General features: G+C 32.6%; 1 protein-coding gene across 5 annotated transcripts; it reads right to left on the bottom strand.

Annotated features, from left to right (window-relative positions):
- Positions 1-1,058: 1,058 nt before the first annotated feature.
- LOC134697423 (protein FAM47A-like) lies at positions 1,059-24,484 on the bottom strand. 5 transcript variants are annotated; one of them, XM_063559698.1, is made up of 10 exons: positions 24,298-24,481; positions 20,378-20,401; positions 18,307-18,463; positions 14,849-15,070; positions 13,765-13,955; positions 12,654-12,747; positions 10,474-10,737; positions 8,117-8,281; positions 6,531-6,614; positions 1,059-1,520 (listed from the first exon to the last, which is right to left on the bottom strand). In XM_063559698.1, exons 1-10 carry the CDS (start codon positions 24,366-24,368, stop codon positions 1,395-1,397), a joined length of 1,398 nt encoding a protein of 465 aa, XP_063415768.1. In that variant the 5' UTR covers positions 24,369-24,481; the 3' UTR covers positions 1,059-1,394. The 5 variants fall into 5 exon arrangements, with proteins under 5 accessions (XP_063415768.1, XP_063415769.1, XP_063415767.1 ...); XM_063559700.1 differs by lacking the exons at positions 20,378-20,401; positions 24,298-24,481 and adding exons at positions 4,076-4,103; positions 24,104-24,234 and having other exon boundaries at positions 1,408-1,520; XM_063559699.1 differs by lacking the exon at positions 20,378-20,401 and having other exon boundaries at positions 24,298-24,484.
- Positions 24,485-25,364: the final 880 nt, after the last annotated feature.

The raw sequence follows: 25,364 nt of genomic DNA, 5'->3' as shown, positions 1-25,364 counted from the left end.
AGACAGACATACAAGTACCCTGCCACATGCACTCTGAGTAATATTTCTATTTGTATCCATCTGATGAGTGAAGCCTTTTTTGTGTAAATGTTGACTGTGAAAGTGAGTCCATTTATTCTTAAAATACAGAATTTAAACAAATCATCCTTTTTATCTTTAAATGTTATTTGTTGATTAGCTTTGGTTCATGAAGTAAAATTCTAAGTATGAAATCAATATATTTTCAAAAACTTAGTTTAGACGTTTTTTTTGGTCTTAGTCATAAAAAAACTCCTGTCAAAGTTTCATAAAACTCATGAAAGTTTGACAAAGTAATTGAAATGAAAAAAACACAATAAACTTAGACTGTACTTAAGGTGGCTCAGGCCTATTTTCGAAGTTTCTATCAGTAGTGCCGTATTTTTTGTTATTTTATTCTTTCAAGAAAATGAATCAAATTGGTTGAAAAAAAATAGGGGGTCACGGACCATTTAAGCTCAAAATTTTCCTTTTAAACTGGTATGTAAAAGGGACCATTTTTCAATTAAATGATAGGGAAAATAGAGGTGTTGACATATTTTTATCGGAATATAAAATAAACATTCTATGACAATTGGTCCAAAACTGAAATATGAAAAGCTTGAATATAGCTTCAAAGAATGAGCCAATAAAAAACATAGGTCACGGATAAAGAAAAAAATTTATTTTGCCTTAAAACACAAATTTTGGCGGGAAAATGGTGAAAATGGGTAAAATGTCATTTTGACCCTTAAACAAATACGGACAATAACGAAAATATTCTATTAGTCACATAACTACAATGATTTAACATTTCTAATCAATCAAAATATTTCAAAAAATTATATCAAATTTACGACAAATAATTTTGTAATTCATGCATGTAATTATGCGCAGTAGAATAGTCTCGAGCCACCTTAATTGTCAACTGTAAACATAAAGTCCATTTACAAGTAAAATACAGAAAAATGAAAAACAGTTTCAAATTGTTGATGCCGCCAATGATAGAAGCTAGGATCACTATGTCCTTCAATTTGACAGGTGAGAATAAAACTTAAGAATTAATTATTTATACACTTTATTTTTATCACAATCTTGCATGAATGTAAAAAACATAATATTTATTTTTCAGGCATTAGGGATTTTTACAGATTATGTGACATACTTTAAAAAATTAATAAAACAATATGTACATTTCAGATCTGATGTACTGGTGATCAACATAAATATCTTTTATCTTAGAAATGATCTGTTTTCTTTAAAAATAAAGAATATCAAACAGTCAGGTCTGAGAAAAGTTTTGTAAAGTTTTTGCAGCACACATCTTGCATTGAACTTTAGATGTTCAGTTCAGTACACATGAAATAATAGTTACACACAAATAACTTGATACGTTATTAAGAGACTTCAACTTGTTTTTTTCTAAAGAAAGTCTTCTTCTGTTTAGCAGCTAGCTCAGCCTCAATTCGTTTTTTTTCTTCTTCAGCAGCTTTGGTTTGTATTTCTGCTACCTCATCTAGAAACTATAAAAATTTAAAAATAGTTAACTTCTAGACAAAATAATTTTTAAATAATGTGTGAAGTAAATATTTCAGGCAATTTTTAAATTACTTATAATGTTAACATACCAGTATACAGTACAGCAAAACCTGACTAAACTGAATCCTGCATAAATCAAAAACCTGTCTAAACCAAACATGTTCTTAAGCACTGTCATATCAAATTGTATGCGTCTTGAACCTGATAAAATCCAATATCAGCAAATACTGTACACAATCTTAAGTTCCTGAGAGGTTCTGTTTAAACAGGTTTCACTATATAAATATCTTACAAAAATCACAAAAAACTACATTAATTGGGGAAAAAACAGAAGTACTAAAGCAAACAATTATCAAAAAGAGTTTTGATATACAAATTATTAGTTCTAAAAACACTTCAATAAACAGCATCAAATATAAAGAGTTTTATTGTTCATCTGCAGAATATAAAGATCAATGCTATTTAACAAAATAAACAAACTGCAAGCAACATGAAACATAAAACATGAAACATAAAACTTGAAACATAAAACATAAAACATGAAACATAAAACATGAAACATAAAACATGAAACATTATTCCTATGTTCAGAAATATTAAAATAAAAACTATGCAACTGAATGAACAAAGAACAGTTATATTCCAGTGATAGAAAGAATGATAGGTTTGAGGGGTGAGTAAATAGTTATCAAAGGGGAGACTTCTTTAACTTTGTAAATTACTTCAATTTATCTTTCATAATTTGAACACTGTACTACATGAATATAAACAACGGTGTTTATATATCTCAACTTGTACGATTCGCTCGTGTATGTAACAATGTTTTAGATTTTAACGAGAGAAATTTATGTATTACTGAAAAATTATTACACCAGGGTTTTCGATATCACAAACTAGTCAAAACATTTACTAAATTTTATCATCGGTATAAAGACATCATTCGTAATTATAGCTCAACATGCAGACTTTTTATACGTTCAGGTATTTCACATCCAATTTTTTATGGAAATATTCTTTATAAAGCACAAAGGTGTCAGTATTCACCTCATAAACTTACAAAACCTTTGAATAGACTTATTAAGAAGGGATATAATTACGATACTGTTGTCAAGTCATTAAAGATTGCATATTTTGGCGTTAATATTGAGTCACTGATAAGGTCTTTGCGTCGGAACTAAACACATTTATTCTAAAAACAGTTGTTGGCATGACACGGGTTATGTTCTTCAAATATATGTTATGATGGTATGATACTTAACCCCTTACGGGAAGGATTGTGCCTGATGTTCATATGATGAAATCATAATCTTTCAGTCAGTTTAATTGAAGTCTGGAGCTGGCATGTCAGTTAACTGCTAGTAGTCTGTTGTTATTTATGTATTATTGTCATTTTGTTTATTTTCTTTGGTTACATCTTCTGACATCAGACTCGGACTTCTCTTGAACTGAATTTTAATGTGCGTATTGTTATGCTTTTACTTTTCTACACTGGTTAGAGGTATAGGGGGAGGGTTGAGATCTCACAAACATGTTTAACCCCGCCACATTTTTGCGCCTGTCCCAAGTCAGGAGCCTCTGGCCTTTGTTAGTCTTGTATTATTTAAATTTTAGTTTCTTGTGTACAATTTGGAAATTAGTATGGCGTTCATTATCACTGAACTAGTATATATTTGTTTAGGGGCCAGCTGAAGGACGCCTCCGGGTGCGGGAATTTCTCGCTACATTGAAGACCTGTTGGTGACCTTCTGCTGTTGTGTTTTTTTATTTTGGTCGGGTTGTTGTCTCTTTGACACATTCCCCATTTCCATTCTCAATTTTAAATATATTAAAATTCAAAACTTGTAACAAATATATGTCTACATTGTTTTCCATTTGTTTTACTACTTCTCAGCATCTAACATGAGTTGTCTCCCATTTGTTGACAAAAGTAATTTTCTTGCAAGGTACTTATCAAATTAATACATTAATTTCAACTGATATTTATCAACAAAATGTTGTCAAAGGCAATCATAAATACATTTGATTTCTTAAATCAGATCTTGAGGATTTAACAAAATTTATAAAAGTTATTTAACAAATGGTATAGAAATGTTGAAAAGAGAAATTATTATGATCTATTATTGATGGTTGTTGCTCAAGAAACAGGAAAACTCTTTTCAGGAGAACAAATACTGTCTTATATTACTACATTTACTTTACATGTGTTAACCAAACTTTACTTTACATGTGTTAACCAAACTTAAATGTGGTCAATTATAGTTTTATTCAGAGCAACCTTTCTGGTGTTACAATATGTTAATGTCACTAATAGAGAGTTGTTTCATCAATGCAATTTACTAAATTCAACATTTAACAACATTCCTAAAAAAAATTAAAAAAAATAATTGAGCTGATAAGTTGCAAGAAAATTGGTTTTCACATACTGTATATGGTCAATACAGTAAAAGGAATGATTCTTTCATAAACTGACAGCAATAAGTTAACAAATTAACAAAATGGCAACTTTAAAACATAAATTCTGTTTGTCTGAACACCTTACCTTTACCTGACTTGATTAATTTAAGAACCTAAATAGTTATATTGAGAATCAGATTTAACACCATGTACATTTTCTTGAGGGCCCACTGATATTAAGAATGGACCCTATGATCAATGCTCTTATAACATTTGGTATCAAAGAACAAGATAAGTATATTAGTACTATTCTTCTGATCAAAAAAGTTTTGTATATACGATCTAAAGAGAAACTCAAAATAATTCATCAATTTAGAGACAAAACAGTGCTACAGGTACATGATGAACTCACAACTGACAGTTACCAGGACATTGAACTCACAACATACAGTTACCAGGCCATTGAACCCACAACATACAGTTACCAGTGAACTGAATCCACAACATACAGTTACCAGGACATTGAACTCACAACAGACATTTACCAGTGAACTGAATCCACAACATACAGTTACCAGGACATTGAACTCACAACAGACATTTACCAGTGAACTGAATCCACAACATACAGTTACCAGGACATTGAACTCACAACAGACATTTACCAGTGAACTGAATCCACAACATACAGTTACCAGGACATTGAACTCACAACAGACATTTACCAGTGAACTGAATCCACAACATACAGTTACCAGAACATTGAACTCACAACAGACATTTACCAGTGAACTGAATCCACAACATACCGTTACCAGGACATTGAACTCACAACAGACATTTACCAGGACATTGAACTCACAACAGTCATTTACCAGTGAACTGAATCCACAACATACCGTTACCAGGACATTGAACTCACAACAGACATTTACCAGTGAACTGAATCCACAACATACAGTTACCAGGACATTGAACTCACAACAGACATTTACCAGTGAACTGAATCCACAACAAACAGTTACCAGGACATTGAACTCACAACAGACATTTACAATTGAACTGAACTCCCAACAGACAGTTACCAGTACACTAAACACACAACTGACAGTTATGTAAACAATACACACAACTGACATTTACCAGTACACTGAACCCACAACTTTACCAGTACACTGAACTCACAACTGACAGTTACCAGTAGACTGAACTCACAACTGACAGTAACCAGTACACTGAACTCACAGCTGACAGTTATAAGTACACTGAACCCACAACTGACAGTTACCAGTACGGCAGTAGACTGAACCCACAACTGACAGTAACCAGTACATTGAACCCACAGCTGACAGTTACCAGTACACTGAACATACAACTGACAGTTACCATAACATTTAACTCACAACTGACAGTTACCAGTACACTGAACCCACAACTGACAGTAACCAGTACATTGAACCCACAGCTGACAGTTACCAGTACACTGAACTCACAACTGACAGTTACCATTACATTAAACTCACAACTGATAGTTACCAGTTCACTGAACCCACAACCGACAGTAACCAGTACACTGAACCAACAACTGACAGTAACCAGTAGACTGATCCCACAGATGACAGTTACCAGTACACTGCACTCACAACTGACAGTTACCAGTACACTGAACCCACAACTGACAGTTACCAGTACACTGAACCAACAACTGACAGTAACCAGTAGACTGAACCCACAGATGACAGTTACCAGTACACTGCACTCACAACTGACAGTTCCTATAACAGTAGCCACAATTGACAGTTACCAATACATTGAACTCACAACTGACAGTAACCATTACATTGAACCCACAATTGACAGACTTTACCAATACATTGAACTTACAACTGACAGTAACCATTACATTGAACCCACAATTGACAGTTAACAATACATTTAACTCACAACTGACAGTTATGTATACAGAACCCATAACTGACAGTTACCAGTACATTGAACTCACAACTAACAGTTCATCATCAGATTAAAGATAACTGATATGAGTATGAAAGTAAATAAAAGTTGTCACAAATTATTGGCATTTTTTTTACCTTATTGTCATAACCAATATACTGTTATTAACTTTAACCCAAATCTAACCAATAACTAACCATGACATCAGCTTTAACACCTTAACCTAATCCCTAACCTAGCACTAACTCTGAAACCTAATCCCTAACCTAGCACTAACTCTGAAACCTAATCCCAAACCTAGCACTAACTCTGAAACCTAATCCCTAACCTAGCACTAACTCTGAAACCTAATCCCTAACCTAGCACTAACTCTGAAACCTAATCCCTAACCTATAACTAACTCTGAAACCTAATTCATAACATAGCACTAACTCTGAAACTTTAAACCTAATCCCTAAACTAGCACTAACTCTGAAACCTTATCCCTAACCTAGCACTAAATCTGAAACCTTAAACCTAATCCCTAGCCTAGCACTAACTCTAAAACCTTACTCTAATGTAAATACAATAAAAAGATCATTAAAGTCTTATTTGTTTCAAGAATTTTCACACTATACCAGTCAGTATCTGCAGTAAATAACTCTTACTTCTGGTTTCCGTTTGTCTTTCTTAACATCTATTGTCCAATCCATAAATAATTTGGCACCATGGGACTGTGCTATATCATTATTCTACAACACAAAATAACTCTTTAATATGAAAGAGATATGAACATCAATATATTTATACACATGGTCACAGACATCAGTTTTTTTTTCAAATTTCAGATCTTGTATCATTCTGTTTAAATCTTTCCAATTTTTAATGTGATTAATAAAAATTATGTGTAAAATGACAGTGGCGGATCCAGAACTTTTCCTAAGGGGGGGCACGCTGACTGACCTAAGGGGGTCCCACTCCAGTCATGCTTCAGTGATTCCCTATATAATCAACCAAATTTTTCCCACAAAAAGGGGGGGGCCCGGCCCCCCCTGGATTGGCCTATGAATGAAATATTTTAATCCTATTTTATTGCTCATTAAATATATAATCATTATATACCATTCTCTTCATATAAAATGCTTTACAACTTATCCGATAGACATGCATATATGCAATTATCATATTTGTGCTAATTATGTTTTATATATTCACTAAGTGGTATTGATTTTGGCACATTTTAAAATCTGTTTACAAGAAAATCAACATCTTTGTGAACACATTTTGTGTTTATATATTTGAATAGAAATAATGACCAAAAGATGAAGTGATCTATGATAAGGAAAAAAATTAAGCTCCATCTAGTTGCTTGTAGTAGTATCAAGTAATACCTTGAATGGTGGGATATAAAGAACAGGACATAATTATATGGTGAATAGGAAATCTCATTATTGGTATTTTATATCATGTCCATTTTCAGTTATATAAATGATCATTGGTAATGGTGTAACTATATAGGTTTGTGTTTTATCCATATAGGAATCTTCTAGGTGGTCCGAGACCACTATTGTCGGCCCTTGATTTTCGTTGTTCACGAATATAGTCCCTAGTGTTGACAGTGGGTTACTTGCCATTAATTTTTATACCCCTTCCAAATTTATTTCTCCATGTTTAAAGCCTCAAATTGCAAGAAGGGGGGTAAAATTACACTGTAAAAAAATTTGGGTCCAGAATTTTAAAGAAAAGTAGTGATTTGGTCCAGCTGAAAAAGGTTAAAAATTAACACTTAGGAAGCTGTAAAAGATTTCAAGACGCCCTAAACACAAAATTGTCCATATTTTGAGTTAGAGCCGATGAAGTTTTCTATAATTTTGATGTCCCAAAAGTAGAACAACACACTGTAAAATTTCATTGAGAAAGCGCAGGTGGGATTTTTTTAATTTTCCTTAAGGTTCTAACAGAAATGCACTACGAAATAATTGTGGTCTCGGACCAGGTGTTAGATAATGGCTGAGATAATGGCTGAGACAAGACTTAGTGACACTTAAATATATATAATCTCAGATCACAATTACTTTTTAGTTTGTTCTTGTCTTTATGTCATTTTGATAAACCAAATTAAATATTCAAGTTATCTTTAGTGTGTAAGAAATTATAAATATATATATATGTATAAATATAGGTACAAAAAGCCAGCAGTAATAATTATAACAATAAAAGATATGCTTAGTATAATATAAAGCATTAAATATACCAATTCTTTGCTTTTTTTCTTCGATTCCGACATTTCTTGATTTTTAACTTCTTTAGGATCTAGTAATGGAATTTCAGCATCTCTTTTCTTCCATGATTTTGGATCTAAATACCAGGAGCCATATTTGAACTTTACCCATGTTGGCTGGTAGTTACCACTGTATTTCTGAAGACAAAAATATATTCTTGATTTTTTTGTTCAGTTTAAAGTTACTTGTGGTTCGTTCAGTTAGCAACAATTAACAAATAAATATACAAAGTACAAATTTTTAAACTGTTAAAAGTTCGATTTTTGTTTGAAAAATTGACAATATAATTTCGTTCTTATGTTGTACTGTTATACCACTGTCCAAGGTTAGGGGAGGGTTGGGATCCTGCTAACATGTTTAACCCTGCGACATTATTTATGTAAGTCAGGAGCCTGTAATTCAGTGGTTGTTGTTTGTTTATGTGTTACATATTTGTTTTTCGTTCATTTTTTTATATAAATAAGGCCGTTAGTTTTCTCATTTGAATTGTTTTACATTGTCATATGGGGGCCTTTTATAGCTGACTATGCGGTATGGGCTTTGCTCATTGTTCAAGGTTGTACAGTGACCTATAGTTGTTAATGTCTGTGTCATTTTGGTCTCTTGTGGACAGTTGTCTGATTGGCAAATATACCGCATCTTCTTTTTTATAATTAATCATTCTAATGTGGGTTACATAAGGCTAGCTGTGCATCATAAATACTTTCAAACTTATTGGTCTTGATATTAAAACGAATCATTTTTCAATCAATTTTACAGCAATAATTGGCCGTTTCAGAATGTAAAGCATCATGGGTAATTTCATTGTTCGTACCCCAAAGTGAAAATAACGTTACGTCATTGGTTGAATTTCCATTGTTTATAACGTTTTAAACCAATCAAAACGCTTTGGTGTACGCTTTTGAAAATTTTACCCAGGATGCATTAGATTCTGAAACGGCGAATTGTATCCATGATACACAACATAACTTATTCATATATTTTTACTTCCTATTTAAATTTTATTTTTGAATTTACATGAATACTTTTTATAAAATCTGGCAAAGCATTCCAGTTTTTAATACCACTAAAACAGAATGAAGAAGATTCTCTAGGTGTCACACCACAAATTACTCCCGTCAATTTAGAACGTTTGTGAAAGTAGGCATACTCGGACAAAAAATAGTGCATTTGATGTCATTGTTTACTTAAACTAACCAACAAATTGGCAGAAATGAAACTTTTGGTGAAAGAGAAATATATTAAGACCATTTTGAGCTAAAATTTACTTGTACATGTATATATATGAGTTTGCATTCAAAATTGAGGATTAATGCACTCCATAGTATACTAATTTTAGATTTCCAGAAAACCCGGGGTTATTTTTAGTGGATCCTCTATTCGGAAGACCTCTTCTTTCTTATATATTTTAAACATCTGTTGAAAATTGGCATGTAGAAAGCTGATACATGTACGATTCAGGATATACCTGGTTTCTTTGAAGTTAAACTTAAGTTAAGGTAAAATATTTAGAAAGCTGTGAAAATTTGGTTGAACAGATAGGGAGTTTTAATTGGTGGTATGACACCTACACCTTTTACATTTGGAACATAAAAATTGTAAGCAGGTGTTCTAGTATTCCTATTTGAGGAAGTTCTTGCAAAACCATCTTTTAAATATTTTGGACATTTGTTGTGAAAAACATTAAATACATGATTCTGACGAAGTTGTTTCACTCTGTTCCAAATATTCAATACTGTGGATTCATTATTATTCATTGGATACCAATTTTCATGGACTTGTCGGGTACAGCTGAACCACTTAATTAAATGTTCAAGGAATAGCAAGTTTTATATAGGTTTGTATGCAGACTTCGACAAAACCACGAAAATAAATATCCACAAACTTGTAAGTTTTTCTTAAGTAACCAAAATTGGTACCCATGAAAATAAATGAATCCACAGTAACCTCAATTCCTCCAATTCTTTTACAGTGATTTGTTTTCTCTGAGGAAGATAAAGTATAAACCGTACAATTGTATTTTGAATAACCTGAAGCCTGTCTTTAAGTTTCTTGGATAAGCCTTCATACCAACAAGCAGATGCATTTGAAATCAAGATGGCATTATATTAATGCAGTACACAATGTTTCTATAGATTGTTGAAACAAACGTTCCTTATATATCTATAAAAAAAATGGCTGGATTGTCAAAATCTCCTATTGTCCTTATAACCAAGATGATTTTTTTTTTTATATTTATGCTGTTTTTTCATTTACTTTAATAAATCAAAACTGTTCTGCACATTAAGATCTACAAATCGGTAATTTGTAAAAAGGAACTATATATTACCCATTTTTCTGGAATTTTCTTTTCAGTTGGTATACTCTTTGTTGCCTGTTGTTGTTGTGCTACATTAGCTGTGGCTCGTAACTCTTGTGGAACATTGGTTAATTCTACTACATGTATAGGGACTGACAGGGCTGGTTTTGTTTCATAGCCACTGGCAAATAAACTGGTTATAGTTGACTCTTCCATATTGTTTTTGTTTGACTCTCCACCAAGATTTGCCACCCAATCACAAAATTCCTTTGTAACTTTTTTTATATGTTCACTCTGTAAGATAGATATGTACTTGTAGTGGTATGGTTTTTTTTCTACAAGCAGTCAAATACAAGATGGAAAAAATTACCCAATTAATTCAAATGATCAAGAGTTAATTTTGACACTCATGAAGTCAATCTTTTAGAAACAATAACAAATTATCAAATCTAATAATAGACAATCTACTCATCTGCCATGTTTCCTAATAACATTGTAAAATGTATATTATTTTGATTTCCTTGTTCAATTTATATTTCTTCACATATATTTGATAATTAAAAGACTATCATAGCATAAAAGGCCATGCTATAGATGCAGAATCACATTGATGATCACATGTTGAAAAAAGGATTCCAAACATTGTTGTCAGGTCAGTAAGGACAATCTTTCATCATATTTTAATAAATTGCTTCACTGAGCACAGCCTGATACAACTGCAGAGGTTGAACTCTGAACAGCTGGGGCAAATTTGGACAACATTTTCAGGATTGATACTGTCTGAATTTGGAGTGTGATCAAATTTTGACACAGTATAGGTTTCTGACAATGTCAAGATCTTACAAATCTACTGTGCAATATTGTGCAATTAGAGATTCTTCTTGGAATTAAAAAAAAACAATTGAAAGATTGAAAAAAATAATTTGAACCCCTTAATAAATTGGAACCCGCCCAAACTTTTTGAATCCCCCCTTTGAGCAATTTCCCCCACACTCAATCCCAGCCTTTCCTTTGTAGTATGGAACCTTGTAGTACAATTTCAGAGAGATCCATACACTTAAACACAAGTTATTGTCTGGAAACTAGAAAAATCATTGTTTTGGGCCCTTTTTGGTCCCTAATTCCTGCATGAACTGGGCAATAACCCCCAAACTCAATCCTGACCTTCCTTTTGTGATATTGAACCTTGTCAGAGTGATCCATACATTTAAACTAAAGTTATTGGCCAGAAACAACAAAAATGCTTGTTTTTGGCCCCCTTTTTGGCCCTTGATTCCTAGATTGTTGGCACCACAATCTCCAAAATGAATCCAAACCTTCTTCTTGTGGTATCAAACATTGTGGTATAATTTCAGAGCAACAGAAATACTTATACACAAGTTATTATCCTGAAAGTAGAAAAATGCTTGTTTGGACCCCTTTTTGGCCTCTTTTTGACCCCTTATCACAAAAAAGGGTTGGAACCATCACCACAAAAATCAATCCCAACATTCCTTTTGTGGTATTGAACCATCTTATTGAATTTCATTGAGATCCATTCAATTAAATTAAAGTTATTGTCTGGAAACCAAATGTGTCTTCAGACGACGCAGACCACAACATCATACCATTATACGATCCCAAAAATTATTTTGTGGTTGTATAAAAATTGTTGTAGACAAAAAAAACTTTTGAATATAATTTAGGACTAAATGAAAGGGAACATAATAAGCTTATTTCTATATTTAAAAAACTTCAAGTACTCAGATAGAGGATTGTGTTTGTACTGACAAAGAAAGCAGACAACAATATTGCGGTGGTATGATGTATTTACTAAATTGAAGTTCTACAGAATGAATTATTAATTCTTCTCAATTCAGATTGTAGGCTCACAAGAGAGTCATATATTAAACAGTCATATTATTACCACATCACAGCTTAATGCTTAATTATTTTTTCTATGGATGTTTTAGATAAATTACTTGCTTTTGATGGTCCTTTTAATTTGGTTGACAGTTTTGATTTTTCGACTCTCTACACTACACTTTTACACAATCTTTTATATATCAAACAAAGGATTTTCTGTTTAATCAAATGGTTGTTTGAAAAATTTAATTGCAAATCTATTTGAACTAGCAGCCATCAATCACCTGTTTATGACATTCAATTAGAATGTCTCTATCTGTAATAATAATTGTTCAAATTACAATAACATAATAAACATGTTTAACCTGTGTTTCTGCTTGTGTTGACTTCACATCACCAGGTTTCTTTTTGTCTTTTTTGTCTTTCCATCTATATGGATGTCGAGGTATTTTCTCCCCACTAAAATGAAATTTTGTGTACTACTGTAAATTGTGTTATTTATATATGGATGTAGCTTTATTTTGGTTTATTATAGTGCCAAAATTAAACACACAAAAATTAAGCTGTAAAGATGAGTCATACTAAATTGTACATGTTTTTAAGATTTAACTTTGATCTACATCAATGAAGTCAAAATAAAGAATCTTCTCTTACAGTCAATAGTTTAATAAATGTCTTGAATCATTTCACTAAATAATTCCATAGTTTTCCAAATAGATACAACCAAATCAGAATTGCTGCCAAAATGATTTTTGATTCTTCAAGAAATATATATCATTACAGAAATACATCAATATTAAAAAAAAAATCATTTAAATTTCACGAACTTGTTGGTAACCCATATTAATGTGTCTTCAATAATTTAAATAGTTAGTTACTTGGAAAAGGATTAAAATCAAGTTACGCTGTTGGTTCTACTCATTGATGAAGGGTGTATTGTGAAGTAATCAATGTTAATTACCCACTCAGGTTGTGCAAATTTCATTATTTTATAAGACAATTGGATTTTTTATATGATTTGAAAATATATATTTTTTTTTTCAAAAACACTCAGAAAATGAAAAAAATATATATTTTCAAAGGTTTGCTTCAGACATTTATCTCTAAATCATAAAAAGCTTCATGAAATCAATGAAGGTTTGATAAAGTAAATTTTAAAATATCTTATGTTTGTTGTTACTTAGCTTTTATCTAGGTTACTTCTCAGGTAAAAAAACAAACTTTTCAGACTTGGTCCAATTAACAATATTCAGCTAAATATCAGGTATCTTATTTTAACCATATAAATATTCCTGTGTCAGTTAAACAAACCAATAACAAATGTCTGCATCTGTGAAATAATTCTCTGCGAACTTTGTAAAAAATCAAACCCTGAAAATAATCCCTACAATGAATTCTGGAAATAAGTCTCATTGCTTTAGCTTTTATTTTTAATTTATTTTTAGTATAAATCATATAATAAGGAGTGGAGTTTACCCAAAGTTTTCCATTTCTTTTTCTTTTTCTTTCTCCTCTTTCACAGATTTATCATCTTCCTCATCAATGTCTGATTTCCTTTCTTCCTCATTTTCCTCTACAATTTCTTCATCATATTCATCTCTTTCTGATCCTTCCTCTGACATCATATTTATTTCTGGATCTAACAGATCTACGATCATATCAAACAACTAGAAAAGAAATAAAATAGGATAAATGTAATACATTTTAATTTACATTCTGTTATTACCAATGTTATTTCAACTGATCGGGCGGAGCTAGGTTTTAATTTGCATAAGGACATTCTATTTGAAGATGTGTGTGATAAGGATGATTGCCGTTATAATTATTACTGATTTCTAATCACCTATCAGTGTCATGAAAGGAATTTACAAAAGAATTACTGTACACTTCATTGATGAGTTTATCCTAATACACCTATCTATAGATGGACTGGTTTATTGTGAGCGAACCGGTTAAACTCCGCCCAGTCAAGTGAAATAAATTGAGTAATAACAAAGTAAAAGAACTTTATGTTTTATGTAGACCTTATTAAATAGAGGTTTACATTTGTGTAGAATTCATTTAAAACAGAATTAAATCAGGATCTTAGATGTCAGTGAGATGTATTAAAGCTTGTGTGCAGAATTTGTCCAAGGTGGTACAATAGAGATATAATCAGATACACAATGAATGCTGAAATAAAAAATCATCTTTGATTAAAAAGTTAATTAATAATAAGCAACATTACATATACATGTACATGTAGTACAATTTCATATTAAAAGCAATATAACTTAACCATATACCACTTTAGTTGTTACCATTTTATGGTGTTTTTGAATTTTCTTAATATTTGAAAAGATGTTGCTAAACTTCATATGCCTGTAAAATTTTTGGGCATGTAAATACCCTAACATGGATAATTTCTTCGACATCAGTCATCAACATTTTAAATATAAACTGTTGTCATTGGAAAATTTATATCAATTTCTTCCCTTCCACCAGCCAAGGACAAAGATAAAACAATACCATTGGTGGTAGAACAGTCACTAAGAGGATTAGGGAGGAAATAAACACTTACATCTGGAGGACAGTTTTCCTCAAAATGTGGATAAAGAGCCAGTGGATGCTGTGTTAGGCCAAACTCCACTTCATCAATGTGATCTCTCATTTGTTGTTGTAATGGAGTCTGTCTTGAGTAACATATTTGATGTTTTGTAAACCTTTTCTTTGCTGCTGGCTGTTTTACAGAACTTAAATTCTCACCACTTCCTTTTATGTTTGGCCCTGGTCCTTTAGAACCCTAAAAATTCAAATGTCATCTATAATCAACACTTCCCTTTCATCCCAGCAACATTTATAAGCAGTGTTGCAGTAAACACATTTCAAATAAAAGAACCTTAAGTGAGCACGCTCACATACCCCACGTCCCCACATTGTCATCCAAGAAATCAAATAAGTGTAAGAAAAAAAGATTGTAAAAGAAAAATATTGAATAATAAAAAAATTGAATCGCAATTTGCCGTCGATATGCACAACTACATAGTATGTCCTTATTATCTGAAAAGTTTTCGTGAAATTCTGTTGTGTGGTTTGAGAGTAGTTGCGATGACAAGAAACAGGACTGACGGACGGACTGACGGACAGACTGACAGGTTAAAAACATTATACCCTCCGCAACCCGTTGCGTGGGGTATAATAAAGTCTGATTGTACAGTGCAGTATTACTATTAGGTCATTCCTTTAAAAAAAAATACTTTTAATTATTTTTTTATCCTTTTTTCATGAAATCACCATAAATACTTAAGTAGATATAGGAAGATGTGGTTTGAGTGCCAATGAGACAACTCTCCATCCAAATAAAGACAGGGAAAAAACCACTTAAAAATAAGGATGATATAACAGTTGTAACTTCCAAAGAACCAAATGATATTTTTTTTCCTTAAAATTTTCTTCATAAAAAATAAGACTTATACAGCAGCTGTAGCTACAATGTACATGTTTATCTTGCTGCTCACAACTGAATGTGGAAAATTTATACTGGAGCATAGCTGATCATTCAAAACTTTGAAGAACATGGCTGTTTTACAATCAATATTGCAAACTATTAGAAAACAGGAAGTGGTAATCATAAAAATAGCTAAAACTCAACATTATAAATATTAAAATCAACCCCATCTATAATTGAACAAACACATTATCCATTCATGATGATCTAGTGTTGTAACTAAATTGTAACTATCAACAAGCAGGAAGAGGCTGTACTCCAAATGTAAAAATAATTTACAGGCTACATCATTATATTATATCAAATATACAATCATATCCTTCTACAGAAGACCAGAAAAAATGTGACGTTGTACTTTTAATTCAAACTATTGGCAAACATTTAACAGGAATAAGTGGCTGTATGACAGAATTTAATATTGCTTACATGTTACATTATGATGCAGCTGAAGACCAAATAATTAAATAAGTCTCTTTCATAGAAGCCAAGAGTATTTTAACAAAAGATTTCTCCTTATATTCTTTCTGACAATTGGACAGGTGGACAGAGTTGGGCCATACTAGAATGGCTTTCACTGTTGGTGAAGCAGATAAAAAGAAAAAGAAAAGCAAACAGTTAATTGACAATGAAAAGTTATTTGAATCCTGATTTTACCACATCAGGAATAGATTATCTTAGTTGTGTTTGGCAAAATTTTTAAGAGTTTTGGTCGTCAATTTGCTCTTCAACTTCATACTTTATTTGACCTTTTTACTTTTTTTTCGGAATCAAGCGTCACTGATGAGTCTTTTGTAAACAAAAAGTGCGTCTGAGGTAAACACAAAATTGAAATCATGGTACAATGTATCTATGATGAGTTTATTTTTACCTTGAGGATTGTTTCTCCTTCCACAGGTGGTGGATAGTTATTTAAAGCCTGATTTACCTTGAGTATGATATCTCCTTCCACAGGTGGTGGATAGTTATTTAAAGCCTGATTTACCTTGAGTATGATATCTCCTTCCACAGGTGGTGGATAGTTATTTAAAGCCTGATTTACCTTGAGTATGATGTCTCCTTACACAGGTAGTGGATAGTTATTTAAAGCCTGATTTACCTTGAGTATGATATCTCCTTCCACAGGTGGTGGATAGTTATTTAAAGCCTGATTTACCTTGAGGATGATGTCTCCTTCCACAGGTGGTGGATAGTTATTTAAAGCCTGATTTACCTTGAGTATGATATCTCCTTCCACAGGTGGTGGATAGTTATTTAAAGCCTGATTTACCTTGAGGATGATGTCTCCTTTTTGCAAGTGGTGGATAGAATTATTTAAAGCGGTGCTTTGCTTTTGTGCCAATTGGCATTTCATTTGCGCCAAAAAAATCTTTCATTTGCGCCACAAACAATATTTCATTTGCGCCACAAACAATATTTCATTTTCGCCAAAATAAAACCTTTCAATTGCCCCAATATTACAGGTAAATACAGGTAAATAGAATAAAACATATATATTTAAAAAAAAAAATTTGATAATTAAAGTTTGTATCATTGATGTATTCATTTGCACCTGTCCTAAGTCAGGAATCTTTTGTACAGTAGTTGTCGTTTGTTTATGTAATATTTACGTGTTTCTCGTTTCTTGTTTTGTTTATATAGATTAGACCGTTTGTTTTCCCGTTTGAATGGTTTTACACTACTAATTTTGGGGCCCTTTATAGCTTGTTGTTCGGTGTGAGCCAAGGCTCCGAGTTTACTTTTTAAATTGTTATTTGGATGGAGAGTTGTCTCATTGGCACTCACACCACATCTTCTTATATCTATGTCTGGAACATTTCTGCTCTCAAGTGCATACCATATTGATAAAAGATAATCCGTTTTTTCATGAACTGCAGTCCATTTCAGTTGTTACACTTGCTTTGCAAGTTTAATTTCTTTTTGGGGTACAAATACACGACTTGGTCTCCATTTTTCAGAACGTATGATCTGATAATAAACTGAAAGTGTGGTCATCAAATATTACACACTTTTAAATTATTCTCCTGTTTTATGTCTAAATTGAAAATGTCCATCTTGACACCTCGAACATGTGAACACTATATATAATTATAAACCTTAGTGACTCTCAGCTTCTGAAATGAGTGTGGCATTGAACTCACCCCAATTATAAACCTTAGTGACTCTCGGCTTCAGATATGAGTGTTGCATTAAACTCACCCCATTACCCAGGGAAATACTGTAGAGACAAACCTTTAGAGCAATGCATATTTAACGCTTTCAATATTGCTTACCTGAATTAGCTGTAAAATGGCGCAAATGAAAGTTTTTACTTTTTGGCGCAAATGAAATATTACCTTGTGGCGCAAATGAAAGATTGCAATTTTCAAAAATTGGCGCAAATGAAATGGGCCCATTTGAAGCCTGCATGATTTACCTTGAGGGTGATATCTCCTTCCACAGGTGGTGGATAGTGTTATTTAAAACCTGATTTACCTAAAGGATGATATCTCCTTCCACAGGTGGTGTATAGAGTTATTTAAAGCCTGATTTACCTTGAGAATGATATCTCCTTCCACAGGTGGTGGATAGCCATCTCTAAAGTCATCCAGTCCATCTTTAACAAATAACCAGTTTTTGCCCACAAGATGTTTAGATGTATCTGTTGGTTTTAATGACTTTATAAACTTTGTCTGCAATCTTTCTTTATACCTATTAAAACAGTAATAACATTTTAGCATGGACATAATTCACATATAACATTTTTGGAAATAATGATTTTTATTAATATTCAAATCATATTCAAGAGAGAAAGAGAAACTAGAGGCTCTAAAGAGCCTGTGTCGCTGACCTTGGTCTACCGTATGTGAATAATAAAGGACACAGATGGATTCATGACAAAATTGTGTTTTGGTGATGGTGATGTGTTTGTAGATCTTACTTTACTGAACATTCTTGCGGCTAATTACAATTATCTCTTTCTACATGTATAATGATAATGTTAAAAATTTACTATAAAGGGCAATAACTCCTTAGGGGGTCAATTGACCATTTTGGTCACGTTGACTTATTTTTAGGTCTTACTTTGCTGTACATTATTGTTGTTTATAGTTTATCTCTATCTATCCAGGGCAGCAATCTATCAATCTATAATCTATAAACTGGTTGTCTGAATCGTCTGAAAATTTAAGGGCAGATAGATCTTGACCTGATAAACAATTAAACCCGGTCAGATTTGCTATAAATGCTTCGGTTTTTGAGATATAAGCCAAAATCTTCTATTTTAAGTCATTGAGGGCCAGCCATCTAAGTAGGTTGGCTGGGTCAACGCACACATTTTTAAAACTAGATACACTAATGATGATTGTGGCCAAGTTTGGTTTAATTTGGCTAAGTAGTTTCAAAGAAGAAGATTTTTGTAAAAGATTGCTAAAATTTTAGAATATTTGTTAAGAATTGACTATAAAGGGCAATAACTCCTTAAGGGGTCAATTGACCATTTTGGTCATGTTGACTTATATGTAGATCTAACTTAGTTGAACATCATTGCTGTTTACAGTTTATCTCTATCTATAATAGTATTCAAGATAATAACTTAAAACTGCAAAATTTCCTTAAAATTACCAATTCAGGGGCAGCAACCCAACAACCAGTTGTCTGATTCATCTGAAAATTTCAGGGTAGACAGATCTTCACTTGATAAACAGTTTTATCACAGGTCAGATTTGCTATAAATGCTTGTTTCATAGTTATAAGCCAAAATCTACATTTTACCCCTACATGTATGTTCTATTTTTAGCCATGGCGGCCATCTTGGTTGTTAGCGCTGTCACCGCACACATTTTTAAAACTAGATACCCCGATGATGATTGTGGCCAAATTTAAATTTGGCCCAGTAGTTTCAGAGGAGAAAATTTTTGAAAAAGTTCACTACGATGCCGGACACCAAGTGATGAGAAAAGCTCACTTTGCCCTGTGGGCCAGGTGAGCAAAAAAAAAACATTGGATGAAGATTGCATTTAAACTATTTCATCAATTTCCATTTAACTCTATTAATTTTTGGTCTAAGTGCATGAAGAATATGAGTTAGCACATGTGAAAGAGGTTTTGAAGATTAATTTATTTATTCATTTTTTTTACCGATAACAATCTCACAGTTCATAATCCATAATTATATATACATTGTAGGTGGCACTTCCCTAGGGTAAGGATTGTTGGAGTCCATTGTTTTACTCTTTGTAGCTTATTTCTTAAGTTTTCTGTTTTCAGTAAACATCAATATTCTGACTATATTTCTGATACCTTATGTACAAAGTGTAGAATAAACCATTGCTACACATTTTCAAGTTATGCTTTTCAAAAGTCATTAGAAGGAATATTAAAATAACATATAATAAATGTCTTTTTGATTGCAATTGATAAAGCAAAAGGAAAAGTAGGAAGTGATTACCTGTCATCAAATTTTGTGATGCCTGCAAAATATACACATACCTGCTTGAAGGGAAGTCAAAGACTTCTGAAAAAGTTACATTCATTTAGCAATAACTTGTCATGAGCCTTGAAGTATAAAATAGAGTGTTGCTATAAAAGTGTGTAAATTTAGAAGTAAGAACTGTTAGGTATTACCCTCTAGAGATTGGTGTGTCAAACCTGAAAAAAAGCAAGAAAGATTGAAAGAAATAAGTTACAAGAAGTACATGTATTAGAGAAAAATAATGCTACACCTAAAAGATTAGAAAAAGAGGCTATAACAAAGACATGGAAATTTATTTGTGCCACATGAGAAATGCAAGATCAAGAATAGTGTTACAACAAAGAAAAGAGAAAAACTTAAAGATTTGAAAATATTCAGACACATACATGTACATGAAAAGTGAGAACTAGTGAATGATGTAATTAAAGTAAAGTATTTCTTCTAGTAGACCACATGTGTAGGTTCCATCAAGGTATTGAGATTGATTGTATAGAACCATGCTCATGTAAGACAGCAAGTCACTTAGTCAGACAAAGAACAAGCAAGTAGAGCCTTGCTCATGTACATGTACATGACAGATCTATATATAGCTATCTTTTAGTCTGATGAAGAACATACATGTACATGCATATGTATATTATTGTAGAGTCTTCATCATGTAAGGTACATTTTTGAAGCTAGTTAGACAGAGCACATATAAATGTAGAGCCTTCCTCATGTAAGATAGTTAGTCAGACAGAAAACATACAATTGTAGAGCCTTGTTCATGTAAGGAAGCGAGTAAAGACAACGAAAATACATTGTACACTGGTCATGCTGGTAGAGCATCGCTCATGTAAGGCAGCTAGTTAGACAAAGAACATGCAATTGTAGAGCCTTGCTCATGTAAGATAACAAATCAGAAAAAGAACAAACAATTGTGGAGTCTTGCTCATGTAAGAAATAGTCAGACAAAGAACATGCAATGGTAGAACCTTCCTCATGTAAGACAGCTACATTTTGAAGTAAAGCAAAGAACATACAACTGTAGAGTCTTGCTCAATCATGTAAGACAGCTCTTTTTTTTTTAAATCTACAAGGGTGTCTTTTACGTGCAAGAGATATTGCTTTCTCTTAAAACGGGTCAGCCATCTATCATCGTCTTCCGACAGACTATCATTGTTTCTCAAGACCATTCTTGCAAATGGTGTCAAGGGAGAGCCTTACAAAAACCCTACTGAAATGTTCTCCCTGAAAAGGCGGATCAAACCAGGAGCATTTAATTGTTTGTAGTTTCATGCATTAACCACTAAACCACAGCTCTTAAGATTAGATTGTTAGCCAATGTTAGGTAATGATATTTTGCAGATGTTACCGATTCAAGAATGTGGTTGTGAAGGATGTACATTTAATTATCATATATGCCAATAAATATTTTTCCTTTGTGAGATACATGTAGTAAGATTGATACATGTACATTTATCAGAGTGATTTATCAGAGTGAAATGACTCCCAGCTCACTGCTGAGTTTAAATCAACTTGTAATTTATGGCAATTTATGGCAATCATCTTGTGTTATACATGTATTTCTCTGTAATATATAAGGCATCTGCAAGGTGTCTAACCTTACTGTGTTGCAAATATTTTGGTAAGAAATACATGTAAGGAACAATAAACAGGGGTTTGTGTTTTTCAAATGTATCATGTAGAAATGCCTGAATCCTATTTAGTGTTATTTTGTATAACATAGAAAGTGAGTTTATAAAGGAGGCAACTATGCGAAACTTTTTTTTATTTTGTATTCAATTTTTCTATGTGTAGTTTTAATGTTTTAATTTGCTACATCCTTGTACATGTAATTATGTTTACTTAGAGAGCAATTAGGGATAAGATTTAAATGCAAAAATCACTGAAGAACAGTTGATTTATAAATATCAAATAACTTCTTCTTCCAGGTAAGGAACTGGATTCAAAACTGAATGTTATTGGTTCTGCACGTTGTTAACTTAAATTTCAAAAGTAACAGATACCATTATTTTGGCATTTTCCTACATATTTAATAAACTGTTGTCTTCCTTTGTTTATGCAAGGGCCATAGGTAGAGATGTTGAATATAAATTATTGCCATTTTTCTTTAGTGTTGTAAATTATTTAATTTTGGCTCAGCATGATCAGTGTAGCATTATTCTGGGTAACAAATTATTTTACACTTGCTGAAGTACAAAAAAATCAAATATTTCTACATCTTTTTCCGTTTTAATATAACTTCTTCTTCTTCCGATAAGCATATATGGTAAGCGGCAACTGGTTGTCTATAGTATATATATTCTGCCACATTCAGGACACAATTACTTTTCAAAAATACTTGAAGGAACTGAAACAACCTTTTCTGTAAATTGTAATGTTTATCATAAACAAGTTTTGTACCTTTTTGGGTACTTCTACTTCTATGTGGTTAATCTGCAGTTGGAAATTCCATAATGCAAATATACTGTGCGCGTGTGTCAACCAGTACAGGCCAAGTTAAAAATAACAAACTTTGTGTACAGTATTTACAGGAACAAAAACAAATAAAAGTATGTGATGTTTGCAACAACTGTACAGGGTTAAGGTTGAACCCCGTTCATGTGGACCCTATGGCTAAAATGGCCGTATTTTCACCTCAAAATTTTCTCTGAGTACAGGCAAGCCTGTGCATCTGGAAAAGTTTTAAGGCATAGCATGCCCTTGAAAAATAGTTTTCAAATGCATTGTATGATTAAGAAAATTCATAAATTAACTGGATTTTTCCGTACACTTTTTTTCGTCTCTGCAGAAGATGATAAAATTAACAAACAGTTGAATTTACCTTGATATGGTCCACTCAGGTACACAGTTCAAATAACCAATTATTGTCTGGTGCCTATTGTCCATCTAATGTCCATGTCAATTAAAAATGCTCACTTTAATTTTTACCTGTAGGGAAGTTCTCAAACCTGTTTCCCAACTTAGTTTATTTTTGCACCTTTTGGAGGAATGTTAAAAAGTGCATGGCAAAATCCTGGTAAGTTTTTATTTTTCTAAAACATAAAACGTACTTAAAATTCATTTATCTAGGGCATGCTATGCCTGAATTTTTTTACAGATGCACACGGATGTCTGTACTCAGAGTAAATTTTGAGGTGAAAATACGGCCATTTTAGCCATGGCATAGGGTCCACATGAACCTTAACAATTACTCATACTACTTCGGGTGGACTGGTTCTTACCACATTCACTAAAATATGGGCAATAGAAGAACATTTGTCAATAGTCCAGCCAACATGTATAAAATCCTTAACAGGATTCTACACGTACCAATTGAAATACAAATACAGGAGGGGGGGCAAGGGGTTTAACTGTTATGCTGTTATGGGGCAATTTAATTCTTTGTTATCTGTTATTTTGAAAATATATTTGCTGTTAGCTGTTATTGTCTTATTCTTTATTAGCTGTTATTGGACTTTTCTTTGTTTTGTTATCTGTTATTGTGATAATGTATTTGTTGTTAACTGTTATTGAAAATTGGAATGTTAGCATTTTTTTTGACAGTCAATATTCGGTATAATTTGACATTTTGGTCTACCACTATTAATATGTTTGTCCTGTATTCAGAGAAGGATTCCAATTATCTACCCATCACAGAAGTGAAGTCAAGGACAATTCAAGTATATCTTATGACTATCCTTTGTAATAAATTCCATTTTTTTTTATGAATATGCATTTAGAATTATCTTTTTTTGTATGAGAATAATGTTCCTTGTTTCCCGTACAAACATTTTAAATTAAAACAATTCTTAATATGACAAAAAGGAAAACATATGGCCAGGAATATCTGACAAGGATCTCAATTAAGGACTAGGTCCTAACAACCACTTAACCTTTTATATGATATGGTACATATACTCAGCTCTGTGATTCTTTTCAAAGCAGAACCAAATGCATTGTACAATGAAAGTTCCAACCATGTACTTGGGTCGGTAGCTGCATATAACATAACAGAATAGTGTACGAACGTCATACAAATTACAAAAGCCAAAATGGAGAAGACCAACTTATGCAAATAAAACATTACCATTCTTGTGGTCTGATTTTCTTGTCTGTAACAGTTTTCACGAGTGCAAGATCATATTTTTTTTCAGCCATTTAAAACTTATTATGGTATATTTAAAAAATACGATTAAAAATAATTATTTATCAACAGCATAGTTGTTGCTATAGAACTACTTCCGGTTTCCGTAACGGAACGTTCTAAAAAACGTAACGAATCCCGGTAAGGATACAAAGGGCTATTAAAACTGGACCTCTGATGTTATTTCGCTCTTATGATTCTACACCAGTGTCCACAGTATGGGAACGGATCTGTACGGTTTTATAATGTGTTGGTCATTCGGGAAACTGTCAAGCGGGGCGCCGACATTCGTAACAATACCAAGTTGCTTGATGTTTTTAATGAACACCATTATCATATTAGATGACCAAATTAAAAATTTGCGTGATGGGTCTTAGACCCTTTGCATTTCAGCTATATAGTAGATATAGATGTAGATGGAAAGTTTAATGAACTCAAGTCATGGTTACCGTATAAAACCTTTCTGCTTCAAATGTTGGTAATCAAAACATTTTTATACGTTTATATGAACAAATAAATGAAAAACGACATATGCATCCAAATATTTTCATTAAAATGGTGGGGCTCCGAGTAAATCAGTCAAAACATGAATATCAATACTGTGGTAATTTTTATAAATTTCCTGTTTAGCCTTCGTAATCCATCGTGTAACCTTCGTGATCCATCGTGTAGGCTTCGGCTGAGATATGAAGCTTAAATACACGTCTTCGGTTAACCTTCGTATGTCCATATATAATTTCGGCACCATCGTATAGACTTCGTTATTCATCGTACTTGCTTCGGTCACTTTTTGGTATTTTAACGAGATCGGGATCAACTTCGTACGAACTTACAATTTTTGCATTCGGGTGTCCATCGTATATAAAAACCGAAACAGTGTGACGCGGGTATAAATATTTCAACACTTGGTCGATGCCACTGCTGGTGGACGTTTCGTCCCCGAGGGTATCACCAGCACAGTAGTCAACACTTCGGTGTTGACATTAATATAAATAATGTGGTAAATTATA

This window comes from Mytilus trossulus, chromosome 14 (genome assembly GCF_036588685.1).
Source record: "Mytilus trossulus isolate FHL-02 chromosome 14, PNRI_Mtr1.1.1.hap1, whole genome shotgun sequence".
Classification (NCBI taxonomy): Eukaryota; Metazoa; Mollusca; class Bivalvia; order Mytilida; family Mytilidae; genus Mytilus; species Mytilus trossulus.
This window is presented reverse-complemented; position numbering and strand designations above follow the sequence as displayed.

Coding starts and splice junctions, on each gene's coding strand:
- LOC134697423 (XM_063559697.1), bottom strand. CDS start 24,219: ATGTTATATGCAGCTACCGACCCAAGTACATGGTTGGAACTTTCATTG. Junction 12,748..13,764: donor AAAGAAATGGAAAACTTTGG/GTAAACTCCACT, acceptor ATTTCATTTTAG/TGGGGAGAAAATACCTCGAC. Junction 8,282..10,473: donor AGAAAATTCCAGAAAAATGG/GTAATATATAGT, acceptor TTTTGTCTTCAG/AAATACAGTGGTAACTACCA.